This window comes from Tauraco erythrolophus, chromosome 4 (assembly GCF_009769465.1).
Source record: "Tauraco erythrolophus isolate bTauEry1 chromosome 4, bTauEry1.pri, whole genome shotgun sequence".
In the NCBI taxonomy this organism is placed as follows: Eukaryota; Metazoa; Chordata; class Aves; order Musophagiformes; family Musophagidae; genus Tauraco; species Tauraco erythrolophus.
Genome location: NC_141468.1, coordinates 60169411 through 60193050, shown reverse-complemented (window position 1 = coordinate 60193050; position 23640 = coordinate 60169411). Strand labels below are relative to the sequence as shown.

General features: G+C 49.5%; 2 protein-coding genes across 3 annotated transcripts; one reads left to right on the top strand and one right to left on the bottom strand.

Moving 5' to 3' along the window:
- The first annotated feature begins 661 nt into the window (after positions 1 to 661).
- On the top strand, positions 662 to 11073 carry PICK1 (protein interacting with PRKCA 1). 2 transcript variants are annotated; one of them, XM_086610207.1, is made up of 13 exons: positions 662 to 690; positions 1735 to 1826; positions 2598 to 2709; positions 3190 to 3318; positions 3440 to 3506; positions 4809 to 4898; positions 5331 to 5384; positions 5481 to 5543; positions 5892 to 6025; positions 6802 to 6894; positions 7880 to 7930; positions 9397 to 9541; positions 9806 to 11073. In XM_086610207.1, the coding sequence occupies exons 2-13, from the start codon at positions 1786 to 1788 to the stop codon at positions 10051 to 10053; spliced, it is 1227 nt and encodes a 408-aa protein (XP_086466333.1). In that variant the 5' UTR covers positions 662 to 690; positions 1735 to 1785; the 3' UTR covers positions 10054 to 11073. The 2 variants fall into 2 exon arrangements, with proteins under 2 accessions (XP_086466333.1, XP_086466334.1); XM_086610208.1 differs by lacking the exon at positions 7880 to 7930.
- A 3233-nt stretch (positions 11074 to 14306) lies between these two features.
- On the bottom strand, positions 14307 to 19384 carry SLC16A8 (solute carrier family 16 member 8). Its single transcript, XM_009986501.2, is given in 5 exon segments — positions 14307 to 14813; positions 17090 to 17653; positions 17656 to 17952; positions 18505 to 18648; positions 19156 to 19384. Coding segments are annotated over 5 exon segments (1629 nt in total). The 3' UTR covers positions 14307 to 14418.
- Between the last annotated feature and the right edge of the window lie 4256 nt (positions 19385 to 23640).

The window sequence follows — 23640 nt, the reverse complement described above, 5'->3', positions numbered from 1 at the left end:
TCCACTAATAACAACAGTAGGGCTAGTCATGGCACTGCTGTTTCACGCCGTGCCGTGAAACCCATAAACTCATTCAGCTTAGTTGGTTCGCATCCTCTTCCTCAGCTGCCACTGCCTCCACAACCTCCTCTTTCCTTACTCCCGCTCAGGGACTTACTGCCTCCTGGCGCCCCTCGGTGACTGGGCTACCACAGAAACCTAAAGTGGAGGTGGACACAGCCCAAACCTGGGCTGGAGGCTGCAGACCTCGGAGTGTGGTGTTCGGAGGGACCTGAAGGCCCCGGGGCGGGGTGGGGGGGCGGGCCGCCGGGGGACACTTTCTCCCAAGAGCTGCCGGCTCCGCTCCCTGAACCGGCCGCACCAGCCGGGGCGCGGGCGGGCCCGCGGGGGCCGGCTGGGCGCAGGGAGGGGCGGCCTCTTCCCCTCAGGTCTTGCTGAGTTCCCTCCCTCCACCCCGCACTCCGGGGAAGGGCACGACCGCGCCGCTCTCAAGATGGCGGCAGGAGCGAGCTGGCCCGGCTCCCGCGGGTCTCCGTCCCCATGGCAACGCGGCGCGACGCGAGCGTAGGGGGCGGGGCTCCGCCTGGCGCTCGGCCGCTTCCGGGCCGGCCCCGGCGGTGACGTGTCGCCGGGTTGACAGCGCCGGGCGGCGGGCGGCGGCGGGGGCCGCGCGCCAGGCAGCCACTTCCGGTGAGCCACGGGACACCCCCTCCCCCCTCCCCCCTCCCCCGCCGCCCCCCCGCGGTTGCCCCGGCGACGGTTTCTGCTGGGGGCGGTCTGGGGGTCGCGCTCCTCCGCCCCAGGCTCTGTCAGGGCGAACCCCCCGCCACCGGGCCGGTGCCCGGTGCCCACTCCGGGTCTGCGGGTGGGGCTGAGGCCTCGGGCCGCCGGGACGCCCCGCCGTCAGGACACAGTCCCGAGCCCCCCATGCCGCGCCCTCGCCCCGCGGACCCCGGGCCCCGCCCGGTGAGAGGGCGGCGGGTGGCGGATACGCTCGCACCGGGCAGCGGCGAAGGGCTGCGCCTGACGTGCGAGGCCGCTGGGGGAGGAACGCGGCGCGGCGCGATGCCGGCGAAGCCCCCGCCCGCCGGCGGCCGGTGGGGCTGGATGTGGCGGTAACCGCCTCGGGAGGCCGCCGCCGCGGTGTGGGGCAGCGTCACCGTGTCTTTGGTGCCGCCGAAGGATGAGCGAAACCAAAACGTGTCTGCTAATTACCGTCCGAAATTAAATAGAAAGTTGAGCTGGAGGCCCTGAGCCTGGGGAAATAATGAGGCTTTTTGTGAAAACGAGTTGCGAAGAGCTTTGCATAGCCTCCCGAGATAGGAGACGAACATCAAAAAGTGACTTGCTGTGAAGTTAAGAGCAAAACGGAGATGTTTAACAGGCGTAGGGGATAAAACTGTAAATATCTGTAGCAGCCGTGGTGCTAGGCAGGTAGAGCGTGTGAAGAAGCAGCTTCCAGAATGGACCATGTTTTGTTCCGTGCTCTGGAAATGCTGCACATGGGTGGGTTTTGAAACACGGAGCATCCAAACTCGAGGACTTTCTCTTGTCTCATTCAGAGCAGAGAATCAGAGACACTTTGACACGTTTTTGATCTTCAACATAGAAACAGAGAGCCCAATTTGATGTTCAAAAAAAAAAGGGGAATTGACAAGGGTGACAGGTTGATTCTCTGCAGTTTTCTGTTGAGATCACTAGTTTATTGGGGTTTATTCTGTTCTTTCTTCTCAGGGTGTCTGGAAGAATCAGTTTCAGGTGAACAGGTTCCACGTAACCAAAACAATGTTTGCAGATTTGGACTATGATATTGAGGAAGATAAGCTGTGAGTATTTCGCTTGTCTTTTCCTGTTTTCTGCTAACAATAGAAATAGTCTTTGTAGCCAAGACCTAATGGGAGCAGATAAATTTACCTGCTCCTGAAGCTGTGTGTTGAAGAGTCAGGCTTGCTGTTCAGTTCTGATTAACTGCTTCATCTGGGGACTGGGCATGAGGCATCTCGGTGCTGATGGGCAAAGGAGAACGCTTTCTGTTGCTCTGCAATAACTACCCTGCATTTCTGATTGCAAAGCAGTGCTGACAAATCTTCTGTAAATTAGTGACCTTAGCCAGAGGAAAAAGTATTTATAGTGGAGGAAAGATAATAAGAGGCAGGAAGAAGTGACACGAAACTCTGGACTCCTTAGGTCTGTAAGGAGGAGAACACTGGTACTCCCTGAGCAAGTCAAAGGTTTGATGAGATTAGCAATGAATTTCACATGGAGCACTTGTCTTGCATCTCATTTATGCTGGGCAAGTTTTCCTCTCACTCCAGCACTAAGAGCAGATGAAACACTCTAAACCATGACAGTGTTTCCTCAGTGCCTAGTGGTGGATGAGGGCGTCTCTCTCACCTCTGATCCTCAAAAAAGATAGCCCAGAAGGTCTTTCTGCTGGCCGGTGCTGATAGACTCTATGGCAGAGATAATGTGATGAACTCAAATGCGCAGTGCCCGTTACATTTCCAGTTTGTATTGACTCAGATACCAGAGTTGTTTCATACACATGCAGCTCTGCCTACCGTGTTCAGTTATTCATTCCGCCTTTCTCATTCTAGAGGGATCCCCACTGTACCTGGGACAGTGACCCTGAAGAAGGATTCTCAGAACCTGATAGGGATCAGCATTGGGGGCGGAGCACAGTACTGCCCCTGTCTCTACATTGTCCAGGTGGGCACTTGGGGAGGAAGAATAAACCATCTTTGTAAAACAGTGTTGGCCTGAGAAATGGGAAGTGTGGAGAGCCCTACGCTGTTTGTTTGTCTCAAAGTGGAAAACATCATCTTACTTTCCAGTGAATAACATTTCCTTACGCTAGTACCAAATAGTTGTGGAAGAATTAAATTAAGACTTCTGAAATTAACCATCTCCTTGGAGAGCAAGTTAGAATTCATAGGGAATGGTGTGACATTCTCAACATCAAGAAATCCAGTGCTTGAAGAGATATGTCCCAGAGGCAAGAACTTCCTGAGTGAATAAAAGGATCAGCCCACCCCTGAGTTAGGGAAAATTTGAGTCTTCACCATGAACAAAATGCAACTGAGTTAAATAGGAGGATTGTAATTGTCCCTTTTTTGTTCTTCAGCCCTGCGTTCACTTTTCTCTTCCTCTTGATTCCAGACTACCAGTGCTTTTTGTCCTCTCTCCTAGGTATTTGATAACACTCCAGCAGCCTTAGATGGCACCGTAGCAGCTGGTGATGAAATCACAGGAGTGAATGGGAAGTCCGTCAAAGGGAAAACTAAGGTGGAGGTGGCCAAGATGATACAGATGGTAAAGGTGAGAGGTAGGAGGAGGCCACTGGAGCTTCTGGGTCATAGCTTACTTTAATGTCCATTGGTGAAGGAAGCCACTGCTACTTGCTTCTGGCCCAGCAGTTTTGGACTTGCTCTTTCTACAGGGAGAAGTGACGATACACTACAACAAGCTTCAGGCCGACCCAAAGCAGGGCAAGTCTTTGGATATCGGTAAGACCGGTTTCCTTCTCTCTAGAGTGCTAAACTGACATGGAGGGGTGAAAGATTGGTCCAAGCTAAAGGCAAAGTAAAATTCTGCTTCCATTCTTCCTCTTAACTCAGTCATTTTCAAATGGATACAGTCAAAGAGAATTTAAAAACATCCTTCCCTCACTTCTTGAAATAGTCTTGAAAGTTAAGTTGAGGCTTGACTGTTGTTGCGGGAGGCTTGTTTTTGAGTGCCCAGTTTAGTATGGATGATGAAACTCAACTAGATAATAATTTATTTTTAATACATGCAAGTTATGCTGACCTATTGAGATTTTCAGCTGTACACAGAAATGTAACTGTCGAAAAGCACTGGTTGCTGTTTCTCAGCTTGGATAACAGCGATGAAATACCTATCTACGCTGAGTTTTGTACAACCATAGATTTTATAGTCTAGAGAGGAGGCTTTATTTCTAAAACAAATTGTGTGTTTTGAATTAAACCTACACAACTGTATCCGTTGTATGGACTGCCTTTCTCACTTTCCTAAAAAAAATCCGTCTATTCTTTTTGCCTTCATTTCTTTTCGTGATGATTAAGGTGCTAATGAATTGACAGGGATTCAGGAACATGGTGAGGACTCAGATGGATTTCTAGGGAAAGAGGAGTGCAATGAGAGTATGGCATTTTCCAGAGATTCTGAACACTGTAGCTCCAGTTGAGTTCTTGGGAGCTGCAGGACTTGGCACCCCTGCAAGTTTGCCTCTAAATAAATGTTACTGAGTCATCTGATTCCAAAGAGGACATAATTGTCTCTAGTAATTTGCAGAGTATGACCACCAAAGACAGAAATTAATTCCATCAAGAGGCAACAAAAGGGCTAACTAAGATCCAAAAGATAAAAGTAAGCAAAAAACTTTGAGCATTAAATCCTGTTTGTCTTGCTTTCGGCCTCATCTCCTGACTTCAGCTGAAGTAATACAGCAATTAGCGTAAGCAAAGTTTAGTTCAAAATATCATGACAGCTAGCTTATAGCAAAGTGATTTATTGTAATAGTCTTCCAAAAGAAGTACTGAAGCTCGGTTGATTGAAGTATATGGGATGTGAGAGCAGAACAGACAGAAGATAGAAGATGTGCTATGCACGGCTGGACTGAACATCTGCTTTCTATGGTATTCTTTTTCTGCTCGCTGCCTCAATAGTGAGTTAAGTTCAGACTGGCCAGTTTGTTCAATAGCTGAGAAAGTGGTGAAGTATGGTAGTGTGCTTTCCATGCCCATGGAAATTACCCTGATCCTGGTTTGCAACTCTCTTTTGGCCTTTAGTATTGAAGAAGGTAAAGCATCGACTGGTAGAGAACATGAGCTCAGGGACAGCGGATGCCCTGGGGTTAAGTCGAGCCATACTTTGCAATGGTAAGTATTGCCCAGGAGGACGTTTTCTTAAGGGAACACTTACCCTCTTGTGCTTACCAGCTTTTTGTAGTTACTTGCATGTTCCACATTATTCCTTCAAAATTCTTCCCTTCTGCTATACCTCATTATTGTGATTGCCTCTGCCCTTCCTGAGTGATATATCCTGTCACTGGGGCCATTTAAATGTTAGCTAGGGTCAAATTAATTTAAAGTGGGGACCTGCTTAGTGAATGCTGATAGGTGATGATGCCACTGTAAAACTAGTTGGCAGTTATTTTAAAAGCTTTCCGTGTTGTATGAGGGTAGAGGCTTTAGAGGTGACAGAAATTTGAACCAAAAATATGAAACTGTTTTTTCCAGTCAGTCAAGTCTTAACCAATGTCCTGGATTTGACTGCTGTAATTCTGTATTCTGATTCTTGTTTCCATTTAGATGGACTAGTGAAGAGATTAGAGGAGCTGGAGAGGACTGCAGAGTTATACAAAGGTAAACTGTTCATCAGACACCGAATGGGAGAGAAGGATGCCTCCATTGTGTTTCAGTGAAATATACTTAAGTATTTTTTTCTGGCTTCCATCACAGGCTTGACTGAGCACACCAAAAGTCTTCTCAGGGCTTTCTTTGAGCTATCCCAGACACACAGAGGTAAATAATCTTGAGGGAAGGGAACAGAAATCTTTTGACCTCCAGTTTCAGGAGTTTTAGTCAGTACTTAGATGAGTGATTCCCTCACTCAAGGAAAACTTAAATGTTGCAGAAATGAGCTGGGAAGGGCTTTTCTCCTGGCCTCAGCAGTCATGGTGCTAACACAGGCCTGTCTTTCACATGAGATGTTGAAGAAATGCCCTGCCAGTCTCTGGTCTTTAGGGAACATGTAGCAGCATCATTCACCAGCTAGTGGCAAGGTTGTGGGAAGGAGTTGTAATATTGGAGGCAAAATTCTTCTCCAGGGTCAACCTCTTTCATCTGTTGGTATTTATTACCCTCATGCAGCATTTGGAGACGTTTTCTCTGTCATTGGTGTACGGGAGCCTCAACCAGCTGCCAGTGAAGCCTTTGTGAAATTTGCTGATGCCCATCGCAACATTGAGAAGTTTGGGATTCACCTTCTGAAAACCATTAAGCCGGTAAAGAATTTAACCATAGGAGTAAAGGGTTTTGAGAAGAGGGGAATCTAGTAAGAGAGAAGCCTGTCTTTGAAGGTGTTGTCTTAAACATCATTCATTGTGGGAAGAACTGTCTTTGCTTTCCTTCAGGTAACTCTCTTCATAAAGAACTTAAGAGGTAGCGTAGCATCTTGTCCCTTTGACTTTTGCACATGAGTATATTCCTCTCCTTTTATTTTGGGGATGAGGGGGTAGTTTGATCACTGTAGTCCCTACAGCCCTTTTCCTGATATTGGTACCCGTAACTAAAAGATGTCACTAAATTTAAAAGAATTTAGATAAGAAGTCCTGGAACAATTTAAGGATTTCAATCAATATATTTGAGTGAGAGTGTCCAGGAGATCTGTCTACTTAGTTTAGCAAAGAGAGTATTAAATGTTGATTTGAGCACCACTTTAAGTGCCACGTTGGATGGACAGCATTGGCTGGCGGGCCTCTGAATCAGGGAGAGCAGTTTCCAGGACTACTTTAAAATGAAACAAGATTATTTGAAAGAAGACAAATTCAGACTGGAAGTGAGGCATTTCTAACACTGGAACCACTTGCCAGTGACTGCAATGGATACTCTAACCATGGCGATTCTGAGTCAAGATCAAATATTTTCTTTCAGATACGCTCTAGTTAAAAAGAGTTAACTCGAGGCAGTCTCATGACCTGTGCTGATTAGAAGGTTGCACTTGATGAATTGTTGTCATGCTTTTTGGTCTTAGTTCAGCAACAGGATATTTCCCTTGCAGATGCTTACTGACTTGAATACGTATCTGAATAAAGCCATTCCTGACACAAGACTGACTATCAAAAAATACTTGGATGTCAAGTTTGAATATTTGGTGAGTTGCTCTTTTATTTTTTTTTAGTGCTGGTTGAAATTAAGTTTCCTAGAATCATATCCTGAGGGTCACATATAGCCTGTGCAATCACACGTCCATCACTCCACAAGCCATGCAAGAATGCATTATTTTTTCCAGTTCTTTGTTTATTGCTGGATTACTCAGACTCAGACACCTGCTTTTGACCCAATAGTTCTTGCTGGTAAGAGACATCTCCCAGAACTTGTCTTCTACATGACCAAATTCATTTCCTTATTTAATCGTAAGAGTTCCTGTGCAACTCATGCTCTCGAAATCCCCTAAATAGCTCACCAGCCTCAGAGCCATGTTTTTCAGGTAGTTTTAAATAGTCTTTCTTTAGCCACATTAAATCACTGTCAAATCATGTTTGTTTTCATTTAGACCATGCTTTTTTTCTCCTTTCTCTATTCCACTCACCCCTTTTTTCTACACCTCAAAAAATAGGGTAGGGTTGTTAAGTGCATCTGTTTTATAACTGTGGGAATCTATTTCCTTTTACCAATTAGAGAAGTATTTGGAGCTGCAGCCCCAAGGCAAGTGAATATGGCAGCATCTCTTCCCTCATCAGTCCTTCCTACAATTCATCCTTTTTTTCCCTCTCTTTATTGCCTCCTCATACTTTCATAGTACTGTGTTTTCCCAAACAGTAGATCAACGCAGGATTTTTCTCTTACTTTGGTTGTACAAGGTATACGCTCCTGTAATATAAATAATAAGTGCCTTCTTTCTCCCCCACTGTTTTCTCTCCCCGTCTTTCTCTAAATAGATTTTCTTCCCACCTGGGATGTTTAAAATACTCTGATCCCACTGTGCTTTCCCCAGCGTCCCCAGCTACAGCACTGAAGGAAGGCTTGAAATGGTATAACCTTATGGCTATGCATGATAATGAAATTGCTTCTAATTCTTAATGTTTCCTTCTTGTTTTGCTTTTTGCCTTTTTTGTTTTTTTTTTAATATTGCGAAGTCTTACTGCCTGAAAGTCAAAGAGATGGATGATGAAGAGTACAGCTGCATTGTGAGTACCAGTACTGTGGCAATGACAACGGCATACTCTGTTTCTGCAGCTTCCCCATGTACGTTGCCTTGTAATTGCAAAACCACTCCTGTGCCTGTGAGCACCCAAACTAGTGAATGCATCCTAAGAATTACAGATGTTTGTTCTTAACATATTAGACATTGGAGATCCTTAAATGCTACCTGGGAAACTCTGCCAATAACTGTCATGAATCACTATGCTGTGGAATAGTAGAGGGACCGGACATCTCCTGTGCAGCTTGTTTGCTCAGTGGTTGCCTGTCTCAGTGTTTAAGTAATATTAGCTTGTGTAAGGAGGATTAAAGTGTTATCTTCACAGATTCCATTTGTGTGTAGTGTACAGCTTACCATTAATTCTGGACTTGTTTTTGAGAAATGGAGGTTTAGCTTCTCCACAGCAAAATGCACGTGAAAGCTGCGTTTGTAGTTGAATAAAATTGATTAAAGGATTTCTCTTAACAGTAGGGTTTTTTGGTAAAAATAGGTAATTTAAAATCAGAAGACTTTAAAAAAAAAAACTGGCAATTTTCTCCAGTAACAGTTGACTGTCTGGTTTAGAATTTTACAACTGTAATCCTAAACATCTCTGTTTAAGATAGATGAAGCTGTCCCCTTTGTGCCCAGTTTCCCTGCATAAACCAAGATCTTGTTTTATCCTAGGTGTTGACCTCAGAGCAGGAATTTGATTGTTTGGAACGCCTAGATCCCAGTGCCAGGAAGGAATAAAACTTCCTAACACATCATTTAATTATATCTTTCCTGCTAAATGGGAAGGGAATTATCCCAGTCTTGCATAGCAGAGTAACACCTTTGGGTTTTGGCACATGCAGTGTGCATTGCCAAGCCATAACACGGATTTTTATGTATGTTATGTTACAGGTGTAAGAGAAGAATGCTATTTGCTGACAGATCTAATCCCTTTCTCTCAAAACTATTTTGCAGAACAATTTACAGGTCCATCCCTGCTGGTTTCCAGTGTTGTATCTGGATGGTTGTAGATACCACAGGGTTCCCTGTGTAGATATATAATATGTCATGCAATCAATATAGGGTGAAGCTTGCAGAGGAGGGCAGAATTTTTTGTGTGATTGATATAAATAAATATATTCCTCAGATCCTAGACTTGTTTGTTCATAGTGCCTGTCTTAATAGTTTGGATAAGAAGCCATTCCACTTCTACATGCTGGGTTGCAAGGTGCCTGTCCTCTTGTCTTTGCTTTGTAGTGATGCTTTCCTTAACTGTATTTGCCCTTCAGAATGGCCCCATTGACTGCCAGTTGTTGACATGGCTCAGCCTTCCTCATGTTTCATGTTTCCTGACTGCAGTTCCTGTGAGCCTGAGAGGGCTGTAATAAGCCAAGGTCATTGTGAGTCCACATCACTAGGCAAACTCTGTGTGCAAGCACTGTTGCGGGAGTCTTTAAAGTGGTGCTGTGTTTTTGGCAGGCTCTGGGTGAACCCCTCTACCGGGTCAGCACTGGCAACTATGAATACCGCCTTATCCTTCGTTGCCGGCAGGAGGCTCGCACACGCTTTGCCAAGATGAGGAAGGACGTGCTAGAGAAAATAGAGCTCCTGGACCAGAAACATGGTGAGTAAGGCTGCTTTGTCCAGCACCTGAAGGGGTCAGGCAGACGTGGCTTTGGCCTTCATGCTTCTCCTTCATCTCAGCTCAAAAGTCTTTGCTGAAAAACCCTTCCATGGCTGTGCCCAAGACATCCACCCTCAGGGGCCAAAAGGGATTAAAGCGTAGGAGACTGTGTCTAATGCTGGCAAGGGAGGCTTGACTGCAGCCTTCACACTGTTTGGGAAGGGAGTTTTCACCTGATTTGTTCCCAACTTGTCTCTGCTACAGTGCAAGACATCGTGTTCCAGCTCCAACGTTTTGTCTCCACAATGTCTAAGTACTACGATGACTGCTATGCCGTGCTCCGAGATGCGGATGTCTTTCCCATTGAGGTGGACCTTGCCCGCACTACTCTCAACTATGGGCAGAAGGACACATACACAGATGGGGCAGAAGAAGAAGAAGAAGGAGAAAGCGAGAGAGAGGGTAGCGGGAAGGAGGACACAAATGGTGAAAAGCTCATTGATGATGCGTGAGTGTGCCAGCATGGCCAGAGGAAGGACTTTGCAGACTGTTATGAAAACATGTATTTCACATGAGGATTCATCCTCCGTGGCTTTCTCTGTGTGTCCAGCCTGAGATTCCTTCTCTGCTTTGGGTGGGGGTGGCTGGTTGGATTGGGACCAACCTCTGCTTTCCTCTCTCTTCCTTTGCTTATTTGCCTGGATGTTCCCTTTTCCTCCAGAGACTTCTGCCCAACTTGGGTACTGAGGTGTGGGGAGGAAAATCCCCTACCACACTGCTGTGTGACTCTGTGTACAGACAGGACACTGCTGAGTGTGGGAGATGCACCACTCCCCTCTGGCACATGGAAGCCAGTTAAACATCTGGAGATGATTACGAATGGCAAGAACAGCCCCTTCTGTTCTCCCCTTGTGCTATGGGAAAGTGTTAGCACCAGCATTGTTTTTTCACCCCATTGCTTTCTGTCTTCAAGCTTCCCATTCTGTGGCCTGTTTTAAGCTTCCTCTGTCTCTTCCATCTGTCCTCACGGGCTGCAGGACCGATTTTTGTAAGATGATTGCTCCCACCACTCCCAGCTCTCTCTGCCACTGTTTTTAAGAAATAGGAGCAAGTCTGAACTGATGCCATATTGCTGGTGGTGGAACATGTGATCTGATCACATCCCATCCGAAGGGCTGAGGGAAGCTCTTAAAGCAGGGGCTGGTGGAATTAGTTGCCTGGCATGCTGCGCTGCTGCAACCCTGCTGTGAGGATTTGGAAGTCTCTTCCCCTGGCCGCCGTGCTCTGCATAGTCCCTGAGCTCTCGCACAGCTGGCACTGTCTGCGCACTCCATAGCTATACCCTCTCCCTGTGGGAAGGAGGGACCTGGCACAGGAGCCCTGCTGCTCGGCAGAGATGCTGGGGTGAACGTGCTTGTCTGAGGCAGACAGGTTCCTGGGAATAACAGCAGAACTGCATGTGTTTCCTTCCCATCATTCTCCTCTGTTACAGCTCCATGTGTTGGACAGTAACCAAACGTGGTTCTTGAGGATGTGCAGCCAGTCCTGCACACTCTTTTCTTGTGCAGGTGCCAGGAGGAGCCACCTTAGAACCACAAAGGAGATATCCCATCCTTAAACTAGAGAGGCGAGACAGTAAGCTTTGTGGAGAGGGGAAAACATGGCCTGTAGGCAGAGACTTTGAGATTTTGAGTGCCATGCGAGAATAGCATACCATCCCTACCACCCCCTTTGCACAACCATTTTGTGCTGCCTGTGGGCCAGCCAGAAGCGATAGCTAACATCCCATTTCCCAGCACAAGGGAAGGAGGGAAAGGAAAACCAAGGTAAGTGAGGCTGCTTCTTTCCCCCCTGCCTTTTCTCTGCTCCATCCAGCCTTGCGGGCTGATCCCAGATGCAGATGGCACGTTCTCGTTTAGCAGGCAGCACGACTGCCAGGAGTGGTGTGCTTCTCAGAGGCAAGGGTTGTGACGTCTCTGGCATTGCATTCTAGTGGTAGTGAGAGAAGTTATTTAAGGGCATTAATTTATGATCGAGATTTTTTTTTTGGTTTGTTTTTTCTCTTTGATTTGTTTTTGGAGTTTCGTCATCTCTCTGGGTGCCTGGAAGAAAGCCATCTGTGGTAAAGCTGCTCTGAAAGTTTTAAACGGACTGTGATACATTGACTGTCATCTCTAATAAAGAAAAATGCGATGTTTCGTTTCCTGTCCTTCATGGATTTACTTTTGACATTTGTTTTCTCATCTTCCATTGGTTTTAATCTTAAAATATAGTGATGAGAAGATGGGTGTCATGTGCTGGCCATTTTTTTCTTGCTCATACTGGTGGATGATCTCTATGCCAAGCTGCGGTGCTCACTGCAGCACAGGTTTCCAGAGGAGGAGGCTTACAAATACTGTAGCAAGGCCAGTCTACCATGTAATACCAGCTTCTCTGCATTTCGGCTTCCCAGGGGAACACCAGCCTTGTAAAGCCACCAGTGGCCTCAGTCCTGCCCGGTGGCATCCTTGCACCTCTCCAGGGCCAGCTTCTCTACACAGCTCAGCTGTTGCATCACAAGCTTGAGCTGATGCTTAAGTCCATGATCCTCTTTCAGAGCTGTTTGTTTTGCCAAAATATGGAGCAGTTAAGAGGAACAGAGAAAATGCTTCAGTGGAGCCTGCCTGAAAGCCAACAACGCAAAGTGGAAGGCGGCGTAGCCAGGTTTTTTGCAACCTGACTGGTGGAGGGGAAGGAAGAGCTGATGGAGAGGAAGGGAAAGGTCTGAGAATCTTATAGCGCTGTCCATAGCAAGATCTTGTACCCTAAGGGCTTTTACATGCTTTTGTGAAAAGATTTAAGAGCGGGAGGCTTAGTGGGAAATGTTGACTGGTGACAAGGGAACAGAGGGGACCTTGTTCTAGTGACCTGCCTGGTGTACTGAGAAGGGCAGTTGTTTTCACACTGCAGACCTTGGACCTCTGGGAAGTTGTGAGCTGCTTCTTGGAGAGGGTACTGGTGAATAAGGAAAACTCAGCCTGGGGGACAGGGGTTTGGGGTTGCTGGGGAAAGAGCTGCAGAGCAAGTTGGTCAAGCAGAGCAGAAACAGTGATCTTGCCTCATGGGGATGAGAGAGCAAGCTTGTGGAGCAGTGAAGAAATGCCTACAGGGCTCCATCACCCTTACTGCTGCTTCTCATTCTCCCAGAGCTTTGCATCTGGGGTCCGTCATGGTGCTTAGTTTGATTTGGGATGTTTCTAAGTGGGTTTTAATAGGAAAAATCGCAAAGCCACTGCTGTGGCTGGATCACAATCAGAGCTAACAACAGTGGTGTTAGCCATGGGGTGGGACAGGGCACAGCCAGCCCTATGGGCTTTACCTTCTCCCCTCCAATTTCCAGTCCTTATGTTTCTTCTTAAACTGACAATTCTTCAGCAACTTTATTTTGCTCATCATTTGCTGCTCTTTTCCTGAAAGCATCTAAAGTGAATCCCTTTCCTTCATGTCCCCGCTCCCCCTCTGGGTTTAAATGGCTTTACAGGTACTGCAGGCTTTGCCCATTACCTGTTAATTTGTAGTCAGTCTGGTCTGGAATGAAATACCTGTTTTGATGGTCCCATGAGTTGCCTTCCCTATAGCCCTCTGCTTAGTTTTTGATCCCTGGCTATAGTTGCAGGTTCCCCCAGGGCCTCTGAGGTGAAGCAGTTCAGGAAACCGGAAGAAAGGGCTTTGGCCAGGGGTGTTTATAAAAGATCCAGTCCTAAAGCAGATTAGGAGTGGTTTAAGCATGCCAGGGAAGGTTGTCCTCGCTGAATCTAGAAATCCACCACTGCAGCGGGAGGTGAGGGGGTCACGCCTGCCTTACCACGTGCTCTAGCACCCTCAGTGGTACCCAAGGGATGTGGCTTGTCCTTCTGCCTTACCTTTGATTCCTTTACATAAGGGGACTTTCTCTATTTAAAAGGAAAACACACACGTGTCTGGTGCCATTCCTACTGAGTGGATAATCACTTGGGACATGGTTATTTACCTGCTCTGAAACCCCCACCCCCATAGGGCCAAGTTGTTCCCTTCATATGCCAACAGGACACAATTCAGCCTAAATAAAGCTGGCTTGCTGCTATTCCTGTCGGTGAGGCTCCGTCTCGTGGCTGCTCACCTAATGGCATTAGTCTTTCTTAGGTGTCTTCTCTCGCACCTCCACAGCAGCTTCTAACCCAGCGCTTCCCTACTTGGAAAAGCAGCATCATGTCTCACTGCCCGGGCTTTACCACCCACAAAAGATGCTTCAGACAGAGGTGGTCAGAGCTGGTGTCCCACTGGTTTGGCAGTGCCCGAGGGAGGCATTGCAGGGAATGCAGGGTCTAGCCCCATGCCAGCTGCAGCCAGGGGTGGCCTGGATGATACCTGTGAATTACACTACCTCCTAAACCTACGGCCAGCTAGCCTGGTGCTATCCTGACCGTGGAAGTGGGGTGGAGGAAACACAGACACCAGACCAAAGCGTACCAGATCTGATTACAAAGAGTCTCTAATTGTTTGTGTTCTGTATTGTGACAATGCAGAAGGAAAAGGAGAGTCCTTGGCAGCCTCTTCAAAAGACTTTCTCCCAGGCTGGTCTGGAAGTGAGGAAAGAAGATTATTTTTTTTTTCTTTTTGGTATTTGGGCTGCTCTGAGCCTGTGTTGTACCAGCATGGGGGCAGGATGCAAGCAGACATATCACTGGGTAGGTATGTGGACATAGGTACATAAGGTCCAACTATTCTTATACCTGTCCCTCTTAATTCTTACACCTGCTTTTGTCTCCACTTTCTCCACCCCATATCCCACCTGCCCTCCCACGCTGAGGTGCATGCGAACAAGGCCCATTTTATACATCCCTGTTCCTTTGCCCTGGCTAAAAACTGTCCCTCTCCACCATCTGGTCAGCGTTGCAGCCATCTCGTGCCAACACCTCCCCATCTCCCTCGGGACACCCTCCTCCCTCCCCGCTCTGCTCCTCTGCCACGTGGTTGGCCTCCTCGCTGGCTGCCACCACAGCGTTGTCAGTGCTGTGAGCCGGCTGGTGGTTGTCGCTGCTGTGCTCCTCAGCTTCCTGCACATCAGACTCTGCTTCCTCAGTGTCACTCCCGCCACCCGCAGAGAGGTTCTTCTCTGGGGGAGGCTCCTTCTTCTTCCCTCGGTTCAGACAGCAGTAGGTGGCCATGGCCAGAAAGAGAGCAGAGAGCACCACCTCTGAGCCCGCCAGGTAGAAGATCACCTCGTAGTTCTTGAGAGCATCGACCAAGCGGCCTGATGGTTGGAGAAGAAATGAGAGAGCTTCAGTCTACATGCTCCTGCATGGACAGCTCAGCACAGGTGGGCAGCACCCAAGGGAAAAGCAAGAAGCCTGAATATCTAAAAATCAACCAGGGCAAGAGCCACACTGTACCACCAGGGAAAGTACTGTACGAGTGAAGGGTTAGTGTTTTCCCTTGTTTGGATGAGGTTAAATTATAGTGACATACTGATGTTACAGTCTCGCGTCACGATGGGTTGTGAGATGAGTCTCTGAGGACTTGGTTTGTCCAGTCTCAGAAAAGAAACAAAATTTGAGAGGCATTTCTATTTCTTAAGCTATCATGTCAGGAAAACATTCAGAGGGAGAGAAGAAACATCTCTTTGGAAGAGAAGTCCCTTTGGTTGGCCCACACCTGATGATTTCTCTGCCAAAGAGATGCTCTCAAAGTATCTTCCGAATGCACTGGAGCTGGCAATGGAGGGAGGGTTCCCAGTCCTTGGTGCTGGGAAGCTGTCCTGTGCAGCTGCCCTGCCGCAGTCAGGATGGAGCCATGGTGACCAGAGACTTCATCCTGGTGTCACATGCTCCCAACTGCACCCGTGTCCCCAGTGCCTGCTGTGCTATGGTGCATGGCCTGACACCAGCCCCAGGGCATGCTGAGGTACGCGGCGAATTCCTCCCCCAGGTGAATGTGCCCCTGTTCACCCAAGACGGATGGCAAGCGAGGAGCCTGCGTGCACGTGCGCGCCGTGTGTGCAGCTTATCCAGTGCCAAACCCCCTCAGCCCCACAGAGCGGGAAGCAGCTCAGGAGGATTACACCAAACAAAGCCACTTTGTTCAACCCCCTTCTTCCAGCTGAGCACTGCTCCCCCGAGTCTGAGCTGCTGGGTTTGCCAGCACACTCAAGCTTCCTGTACCAGGGGGGTCCTACAGCAGCAGGTCCCTCTGGGAGGAAGGTGGGAACCATGACTTGACTTCCCCCAGCACCGTTCTTCAGTGACTCTCCACCCTCTGCGTCCCGTTGTGCGTGCACACAGTACCAAGGCAGAACTGGACCAAGGCAGGAGGGCTAGGGGATGTCCCCCGTCATCACCCACCAGTGTGCCTTGCTCCTTGGAGCAAGGGACTGTTAGGTTCCCCTCTCCCTCTGCAATCTCTCTGCAGCTGCCTCCGAGATGTATTTCTTGACCCTCCCTGGCCTGGGACTGCTGACTGCCCCACAGCTTGTAAGATAGGACATGAAATATTGTTAGCATCAAGAGGGTTTTGGCCACCAATTTTTACCTGAGAGCTGGGTGGAGTTGCTGAGGGCAGGTTTTGCTCATAACTGGTGGTATGTGCCAGGTAAAAGATAATTCATGCAGAGACCGTCATTGACCGGCTTTAGCCCACGTGTTACAGCTGAAGGAAGGGAGTGCAGGAAGCAATGGAGTGGTTCCTGCCCTGGAATTTGCCCATGGTCTGTCTCTGACTCTTCCTCGCAAATCACACATGCACGGAACTGCACTTCATTTGGAAATATGCCTTCAGCATGATTTGGCTTTCCCTGACCTGATCAGATACTTAACAGAAATCTACACCAACCTCTTGGGTGCAGAGTCTCTCCCCATTCAACAGCCTGTTTATGGGCTGTTTGTGAGGCATGGACCTTACCAGGGACTATGGCCTAGACTAGACTGGTTGAGAAGCTGTGAGTGTCTTAATCCTCTTAAAAAGAGTAACAGCAAATGCCTCAGGTGGCTCTACAAACTGTTTTGACTTGGTTGACACCAAAACACCTGTGCCTTGGGATTAGGGCCAACTCAAGTTGAAATCATTATTCACAGCACCAATCAAACATCTGTGGACACTGAGGAGAACTTGAAAGACCCTCGCTTTGTCCTACTGAAAATGCTCAAAGGTTTGCCTGCAACATGCGCCTGACCCTACCCAAAACATGATTTTATGCAACATTCACAGTGAAGGCAGAGACCTGGGTCCCAGCATGAAAGAGAGGGAAGTGCCACTCATCAGGACCGAGGAACACTGGAAGTCCTGGCACTCTGGATTAGCTCTGTATGCCTGCTATTGCTCAGGTCTCTGAGCGAAGCAGAGAGAGAAATATCACTTGCCGTCTTCTGCCCCTGCTCAGATTCAGTGGAGTGAGACTGGGAGCTCTCACTTCAGATATAAGCTTCCAGAGGAACTTTGAAGTTGAGAAAATTCAGTTGGGCTCATGCCCAATACCTGCAATACTGTGGAACGGCAGCCAAATGAATCACCTGTGTTTTGCAGCAAGAGACCTACCTGCAGAGGGTGGACCGATGAGCACAGCGAAAGCCTCAATAAGTAGAACCAGCCCGATGGCGCTGGAGAACTTCTGGGAGCCAACAATGGCCATCAGCACCTCGAACTGCAGTGCCCCCACCATGCCATAAGAGATGCCAAAAAAGACACAGAAGATGACCAGCCCCGTGTAATTGCTAGCCCTGGCACTGCAGATGTCTGTCAAGCCATTGAAGAGCATAGCGAAGCTGAACAGGTACGCTGCGTGAGGGCGGACCCACTTCAACCCTGCCACCACGCCACAGGCCGGGCGGGCAAAGATGTCTATGAAACCAATGATGGAGAGCAAGAATGCAGCCTCTGTGTCTGGTACACCTGTGTCCTTGGCGTAATTGACCAGCAATATGGGGGGCACGAAGAGACCCAAGACCAGGATGAACTTTGAAATAGTGTAAATTATAAACCCTCGGTTGGAAAAGATACTAAAATCCAGAAGCTTCTTTCCTTTCTTGGGCTTCTTCTTGACTTTCTTGGCTTTCTTGGTCCCATCAGTGGTGCTGATTCCCTCCTCTGACTTCCCTCCTATGGCAGCATCTCCTTGGCTTCGTATTTGTCCTGAGCCTTCCCCATCTTCCGCTTCATGCCCATATCCAAGGGTCTCATGACTGCCCCACAAGTGCAGCAGTTGAGCAGAAGGCCCCCCATGATAAGGAACCCTCCTCGCCAACCAAACTTCTCCAGCAGCACTTGCCCCAGTGGAGAGAGGGAGGAAAGGAAGACAGGGCTCCCAGCAGCAGCCAGTCCATTGGCAAGAGGCCGACGCTTGTCAAAGTAGGTGCCCAGCATGATCAGTGAAGGCTGGAAGTTCAATGCCATACCCAGACCTACATGAGGGTGAGAGCCAGGAAGAAGACAGGGAGTGCAAGAACATGAGGCATGGTTTGCAACATGCTGAAAACTCCCCTCAGACTATCCTAGTACTGAAGTCCCATGGTGGGATTAATGTGTTCCTCACAGGCCTCTGCTCCTTCATTTTGTTGGGTTGCCCCTGGAAAAGATGGGCTAAACCAGCTTGTCTACCTGAAGTGTATTTGAATCAGGTAACTGTGGCCATGTTTAGACAGGACCTGCGCCTTAAACAGGAACTTTTCCTCTCTCCCCTACCACTGCACACTGACGCCACCCCAGTTGCCATGATCACTGAGCATCACTTGTGTTTCTTCTGTCCCTCTCCCCTCAGCCACAGGCCTTGCCTGTTTGGGTGCAGCAGATGCATCTCCCACAGTGGCAACGCTCAGGACTAGATGCCTCCTGTGAGCAGGTGAGAATAGGCGAGGGGAGACCTGATGCTAGACACGGCAATGCTAAGGGGAGATACAACATGGTCTTGTCTTTTCCCCAGATAAGTCTGTCCCTCCCAACTCCTGGGCTCTCACCCGTCAGCACGCCAGCTGTCAGATAAAGCTCGATGATATTGGTGGTAAAAGATGCCAGGATCATCCCAGAGGAAGCTAGCAGCCCGCCGATGAGCATCACAGGCCGGCAGCCAAACTGGTTCACCATGATGCTGCATACTGGTCCTGGGAGGAAGGAGAGGAGACAGAGTAGAAGACCAGAAGGAGAAAGGACAACTGGGAAGGGGCCGCCTGCCCAAGCAGGGTACTGGGGAAGATGAAACACTAATGATGGAGATCACTGCTCGGGCTGCTTACATACACAGCCATTGAGCCTGGCCAAGGGAGAGAGGCTGCAGTGTGGAGACCTCTGCTTTGCCCTACCTTCAGCCCCCTGTTCCCTGGGAACAAGAAGGGGCTTAGTGTGACAGGAGCAACACTTCAGCACTGGGAACAAACCCCATGTTAACTGAGAGGCAGGTGGGGGTACCCCTGAGGTCTCTTGGGACAGAGGAGACAGGGATATGAAATACAGCATGCTTCTAGAAGAGAAGTGGTGGGACAATTGAATTCTCTTTGTTAGTTCATGATCAGGCCAGTGAGCATGAGGAGAGCCCATGGGGACATGGTCTGGGCCCATAGCAGGATGGGGAAGGCACAAGCTGGGGAGGGGGAAGTGTATCCAAGCATCACCTGTCCCGTAGAGCATGGCCAGCATGATGGAGGAGATCCAGGCTGTGTCACTGTAGCCCACATGGAAATCTTTCATGAGCTCCTTGAAGTAGACACTGACGGCTTTCGGGAAGGCATAGGAGAAGCCGGTGATCACAAAACAGCCAAGGAGCACGATCCAGCCCCAGCCACCATCCGGGGGCTTCACAGGAGCTGGGAGCTGCCCTTCCTCTGGGTCAGCTCTCCCCATTGTCTAGCCTGGGAGGGGAAAGGCAGACCGGGAGGAGCTAGGGCAACAGAGGGAGAAAGAGAGAAAAATCTCCAGGCGCTGCAAGAAAAGAAGAGAAGAGCAAGCAAACATTACTACAAGATATCTCTCCATGCTCACCATCTCTAAGCTCTGAAAGCCTCACTGGGGGACAACATCATCTCTCTGCACCTTCATCCCGCCAGGCAAGGCAGGATTGCTTCAAGGTGTGAGGTCAAGCCACAGCTGGGCAGAGGTGGGAAGATCCCCCTGAGCTCATGGCAGCCCACAGCTCTGTAACCCCTGGTCAGATGCAGCCGAGCAGAGTCACAGCTCCCATCTGAGACTGGAGAGCTGCATCTGATGCGGTGGGGCATCGGGATCTGCAGCAGCTCACTTGCTCCATATCCAGCCTTGCCTGCAGACTGGTGCAAGGTGACAGCCAGCAACATGAACCTTTCTTGGCTCACAAGATCTTCCTTTGAGCCTCTCCCCTCCCAGTCTGCTCCAGCTAGGAGTCCTCCAGGACCTGCCCTGCTACGGAAGCCTCCAGCAGTGGGGCACAAGAGGTCCAGTAAGCCAAATGTGGTTTCCTTTGGGAGGCCTCTCTGTGCAGCCCTCTCCCTTGCCCTTCCTTCCCCACCACGAGGGGCTACATTTGGGAAATGGGTGAAGGGGGAGAGCACAGGCAAACCAGTGGCGGTAGTTATTTGCGTGCCAGAGAGATTAGGGCTCTGTACCTACACAGAGGGACCGGAACAAAGCCTAAGGGGGGAGAAAGAGGGAATTAGAGGGGATGTCTTGTGAGCTCTCGGGGCTGTTAAGCTGCCCAGGAATTTTGCTCCAGTTGGCTGCTGTGGGTATGTTTTTCTCATTTCTCCCCTAGGCACCAGGTCTCTGCCATACCCCTTCCAGCACTGTTGGCCTCAGTTTCTCGGTCAGCCAGGCTTATTTTCACACCTGTATGCAAAAACATCACTGGCCTTTGACTATAGATGCTCCTAAGTAGCATCAGACAGGTGTTGAAAAGCAGACAGGCTTTCTCCATGCCTGAGCTGGGCTTTGCCTGGTCCAGTTTGCCCTATCACCATCCTGCTGGCAGTACACCCCTCAACGTGGGTCCTCTCTTCTCCCGGCTCCCTTGGCTGAGGGACTAAGTGATGGCACTGGCTGTCATGGGAAATACCAGAAGTCACACGCTGACTGGAAATTGCCGAGGGGACAAGGACACTCCTATGGACAGTACACACAGGGATAGGACCTGGGAGCTTTGGATCTGGGTGTGTTTCTCAAGGCAGGCCCTCTTCTTCATGTCCTCCAAGCAATGGGGACAACTTGCCCTGATTCCCATAGCACTGCTGTTCTTCTGCAGGTTAAACAAGTGCAAACCCCTTAGGCAAAAGCACAGATGGCACAGGCTGGGGCAGAGTCCAGGTAAAGGGCCCTTTCTTGGCAAGAGGTGGACCTACCTTGTGACACCCCTGAATCTTGCAGAAAAGGAGAGTGACTGGTCTTTCTCAGGCTGCAGGAGGTTTGGCATGCAGAGCCAAGGCTAGAAAACAGGGCTGGGAAGTACTCTGAGAGGGTTCTGAAACCATAGTTTAGGGGATGCTGAAGGAGGGACTTGCAAGACAAGAAGACAACTAGGCCAGTTCTGGAGCCCTCTGCAAGGGACATGGCACCTGCACCCACAGCGCATTGACATGAATCATAGAATCATAGAATGGTTAGGGCTGGAAGGGACCTTCAAAGGTCATCTAGTCCAACCCCCTGCAAGGAACAGGGATATCTCCAACTAGATCAGGTTGCTCAGGGCCTCATCCAACCTGGCCTTGAACGTCTCCAGGGATGGAGCATCCACCACCTCTCTGGGCAACCTGTTCCAGTGTTCTACAACTCTCATGGTAAAAAATTTTTTCCTAATATCCAATCTGAATCTACCTCCCTCTATTTTAAAACCATTACCCCTTGTCCTATCACAACAGGCCCTCCTGAACAGCCTCTCCCCATCTTTCTTGTAGGCCCCCTTGAGGTACTGGAAGGACCGCTATAAGGTCACCCCGGAGCCTCCTCTTCTCCAGGCTGAACAGCCCCAACTCTTTCAGCCTGTCCGCATAGGAAAGGTGCTCCAGCCCTCTTATCATCTTCGTGGCCCTCCTCTGGACCCTCTCCAACTGGTCCATGTACTTCTTATGTTGGGGGCTCCAGAACTGGACGCAGTACTCCAGGTGAAGTCTCACAAGGGCAGAGTAGAGGGGGAGAATCACCTCTCTCTGAGGATGAGGAGGCACAAAATGGTCTTGGCTGGTTGGTTTTAGTCAGGTGTCCGAGCTACGGCTGATGTGTAGAGGGAAGGGTGGGATTGGAGTCACCAGCCACCCGCACCAGTCCCCCTCTTTCCCCTACCCAGGGAACTGTTGCTCCTGAAAACACAAAGGTTTGTTCATGGCAGCACCTAGGCATCTGCCACTGCCGTGGGTCCCTGTAGCAGAGATCCCCAAACTTTCAGGACTCCATCAGCCACGAAAAAAGGGAGCAAGATTTGGCTCTGAGTATGGATTGGGCAGCTCTTCTTGAGGATGGCCATATCCTAACAACTCTCAGGCTGAACCACAGGGGCTGGCACAGGCTCCTCCAGTCTCTCCCCCACTAGCCCAGGTCTCAGGAACTGTGGCAAGGAGCAGAGGCATGAACTGAGAATAGGGTGCTATAAAGACATTTTCAAGGCAAAGAATCATTGCAACGAAGAAAGATTCATTATACACTCTCCAGACACCCATACCTTCCCCCTCCCACTCTCTCTGTTATCTGGATCACCGGCAGCAGGACAGCCAGGCTGAACGGTCTTGCTCAGCTTCTGCCGTTATCCACCTGCTGCTTCTCTCCCAGCTCCACCTGACTAACAAGCTAGGTACAGCTGTACAAAAGGTGACCTGCTGCAAAAGCACAACCATTTCTCCATCACTGCTGGTGCTCCACTGCTGCACCATCTACCGCACATAGCTACCTCAAGTAAGAGCGACTGACACCAAACACACCCTTAGCCTGTTTATTCAAGCCCCTCTCCCAGCCTCGCTCTTCTGGACCTCATCCTGCACCACGAATCAAATGAACCAATCAAACCACTGCAATTCATCTTGTTTTTCCCCCCAGCTTCCTAGCAAGAAAATAATTGTCCATTCATGGCATGCTCTTCAGAGATTTCTGTAGCATTGCCTGTTAATGGCAAGTCAACGGCATCTGATTTTGAAGAGCACATTAGACAAATATCCATCAGTACTGTTTGAGTTTGGAGCTGGATGGGTACCTCTGCAGGAGCCACTTGCTCAGTGCTACATAACTGCACAGCTCGGCATGAAGGGGATTTTACCTGCCTGCAGCTAGGTGTTGGCTGGAAAAGATGAGGTGCACAAGAGGAGGCCACTTGTGGAGATGCCTCCAAGGCCAATATGCCATAGCATCTCTGCTGGAGATTCATCCCAGCTCAGAGCCAGGCAGTTCAGAGCTGCATTGTCTCTAACACCACGGCACATAACGTTAGCTCTATGCGTACGGCTGCACACAGCGGTTACACCATGTACCCTGCACCTGCCTTTGCACACTCTGCAGCTTGTTATTATTTTCTCCTCAGTTAAGGAGCTTTAACCACAGGTAAAATACCGCGGGTAAGTTCACACGCACCTAAAAGCTGATCAGACAAAGCCCAGCAAAGCCCTGCTGTGTCAAATGAGCTGCATCCAGGAGGGTCCACACAAGTGCTAGGATGGCTCCTTGTGCCTCCACACAGTACAGATGGGGTGGGGGAGGTCCATTTACTAGATGCAAGGGCCATGACTCATGCCACCAGCCTCCCCAGCCTACAGACAACACCCTGGGAAAGTATTTGTTAGAGAATTAAATGAGTGCAGACCTCGGACAAGCTGTCCTTTTGGCAGCTGGTGCCGGGATGCAAGCATCCCTCCGTGCTACTGACCTGCACAATGAAGCGATGATGTCCCAAGCACGGGCTGATCAGACCTGTCCGCAGCACTCCCTTCTCCCTCTGGCTGGCACTTCCCGGCTCTGGATGAGGGCACCCCAGTTAGATGGTCCCGCTGGCTCCTTGCTCCATGGTGTGCGCACTGTCAGCTGGGCACAGGGCGATGCCTGCAGGAATCCAGCACCTGTAGAGCGGTCTCTTGTGCCCCGCTCCTTCCTTTGGGACAACTAGAGAGCTAACCCCCCTCAGCCTGCTTTCCTCCAGCTGTGATGCTGCCCAG

Coding starts and splice junctions, on each gene's coding strand:
- PICK1 (XM_086610207.1), top strand. CDS start 1,786: ATGTTTGCAGATTTGGACTATGATATTGAGGAAGATAAGCT. Junction 4,899..5,330: donor TCGAGCCATACTTTGCAATG/GTAAGTATTGCC, acceptor GTTTCCATTTAG/ATGGACTAGTGAAGAGATTA. Junction 9,542..9,805: donor GCTCCTGGACCAGAAACATG/GTGAGTAAGGCT, acceptor TCTCTGCTACAG/TGCAAGACATCGTGTTCCAG.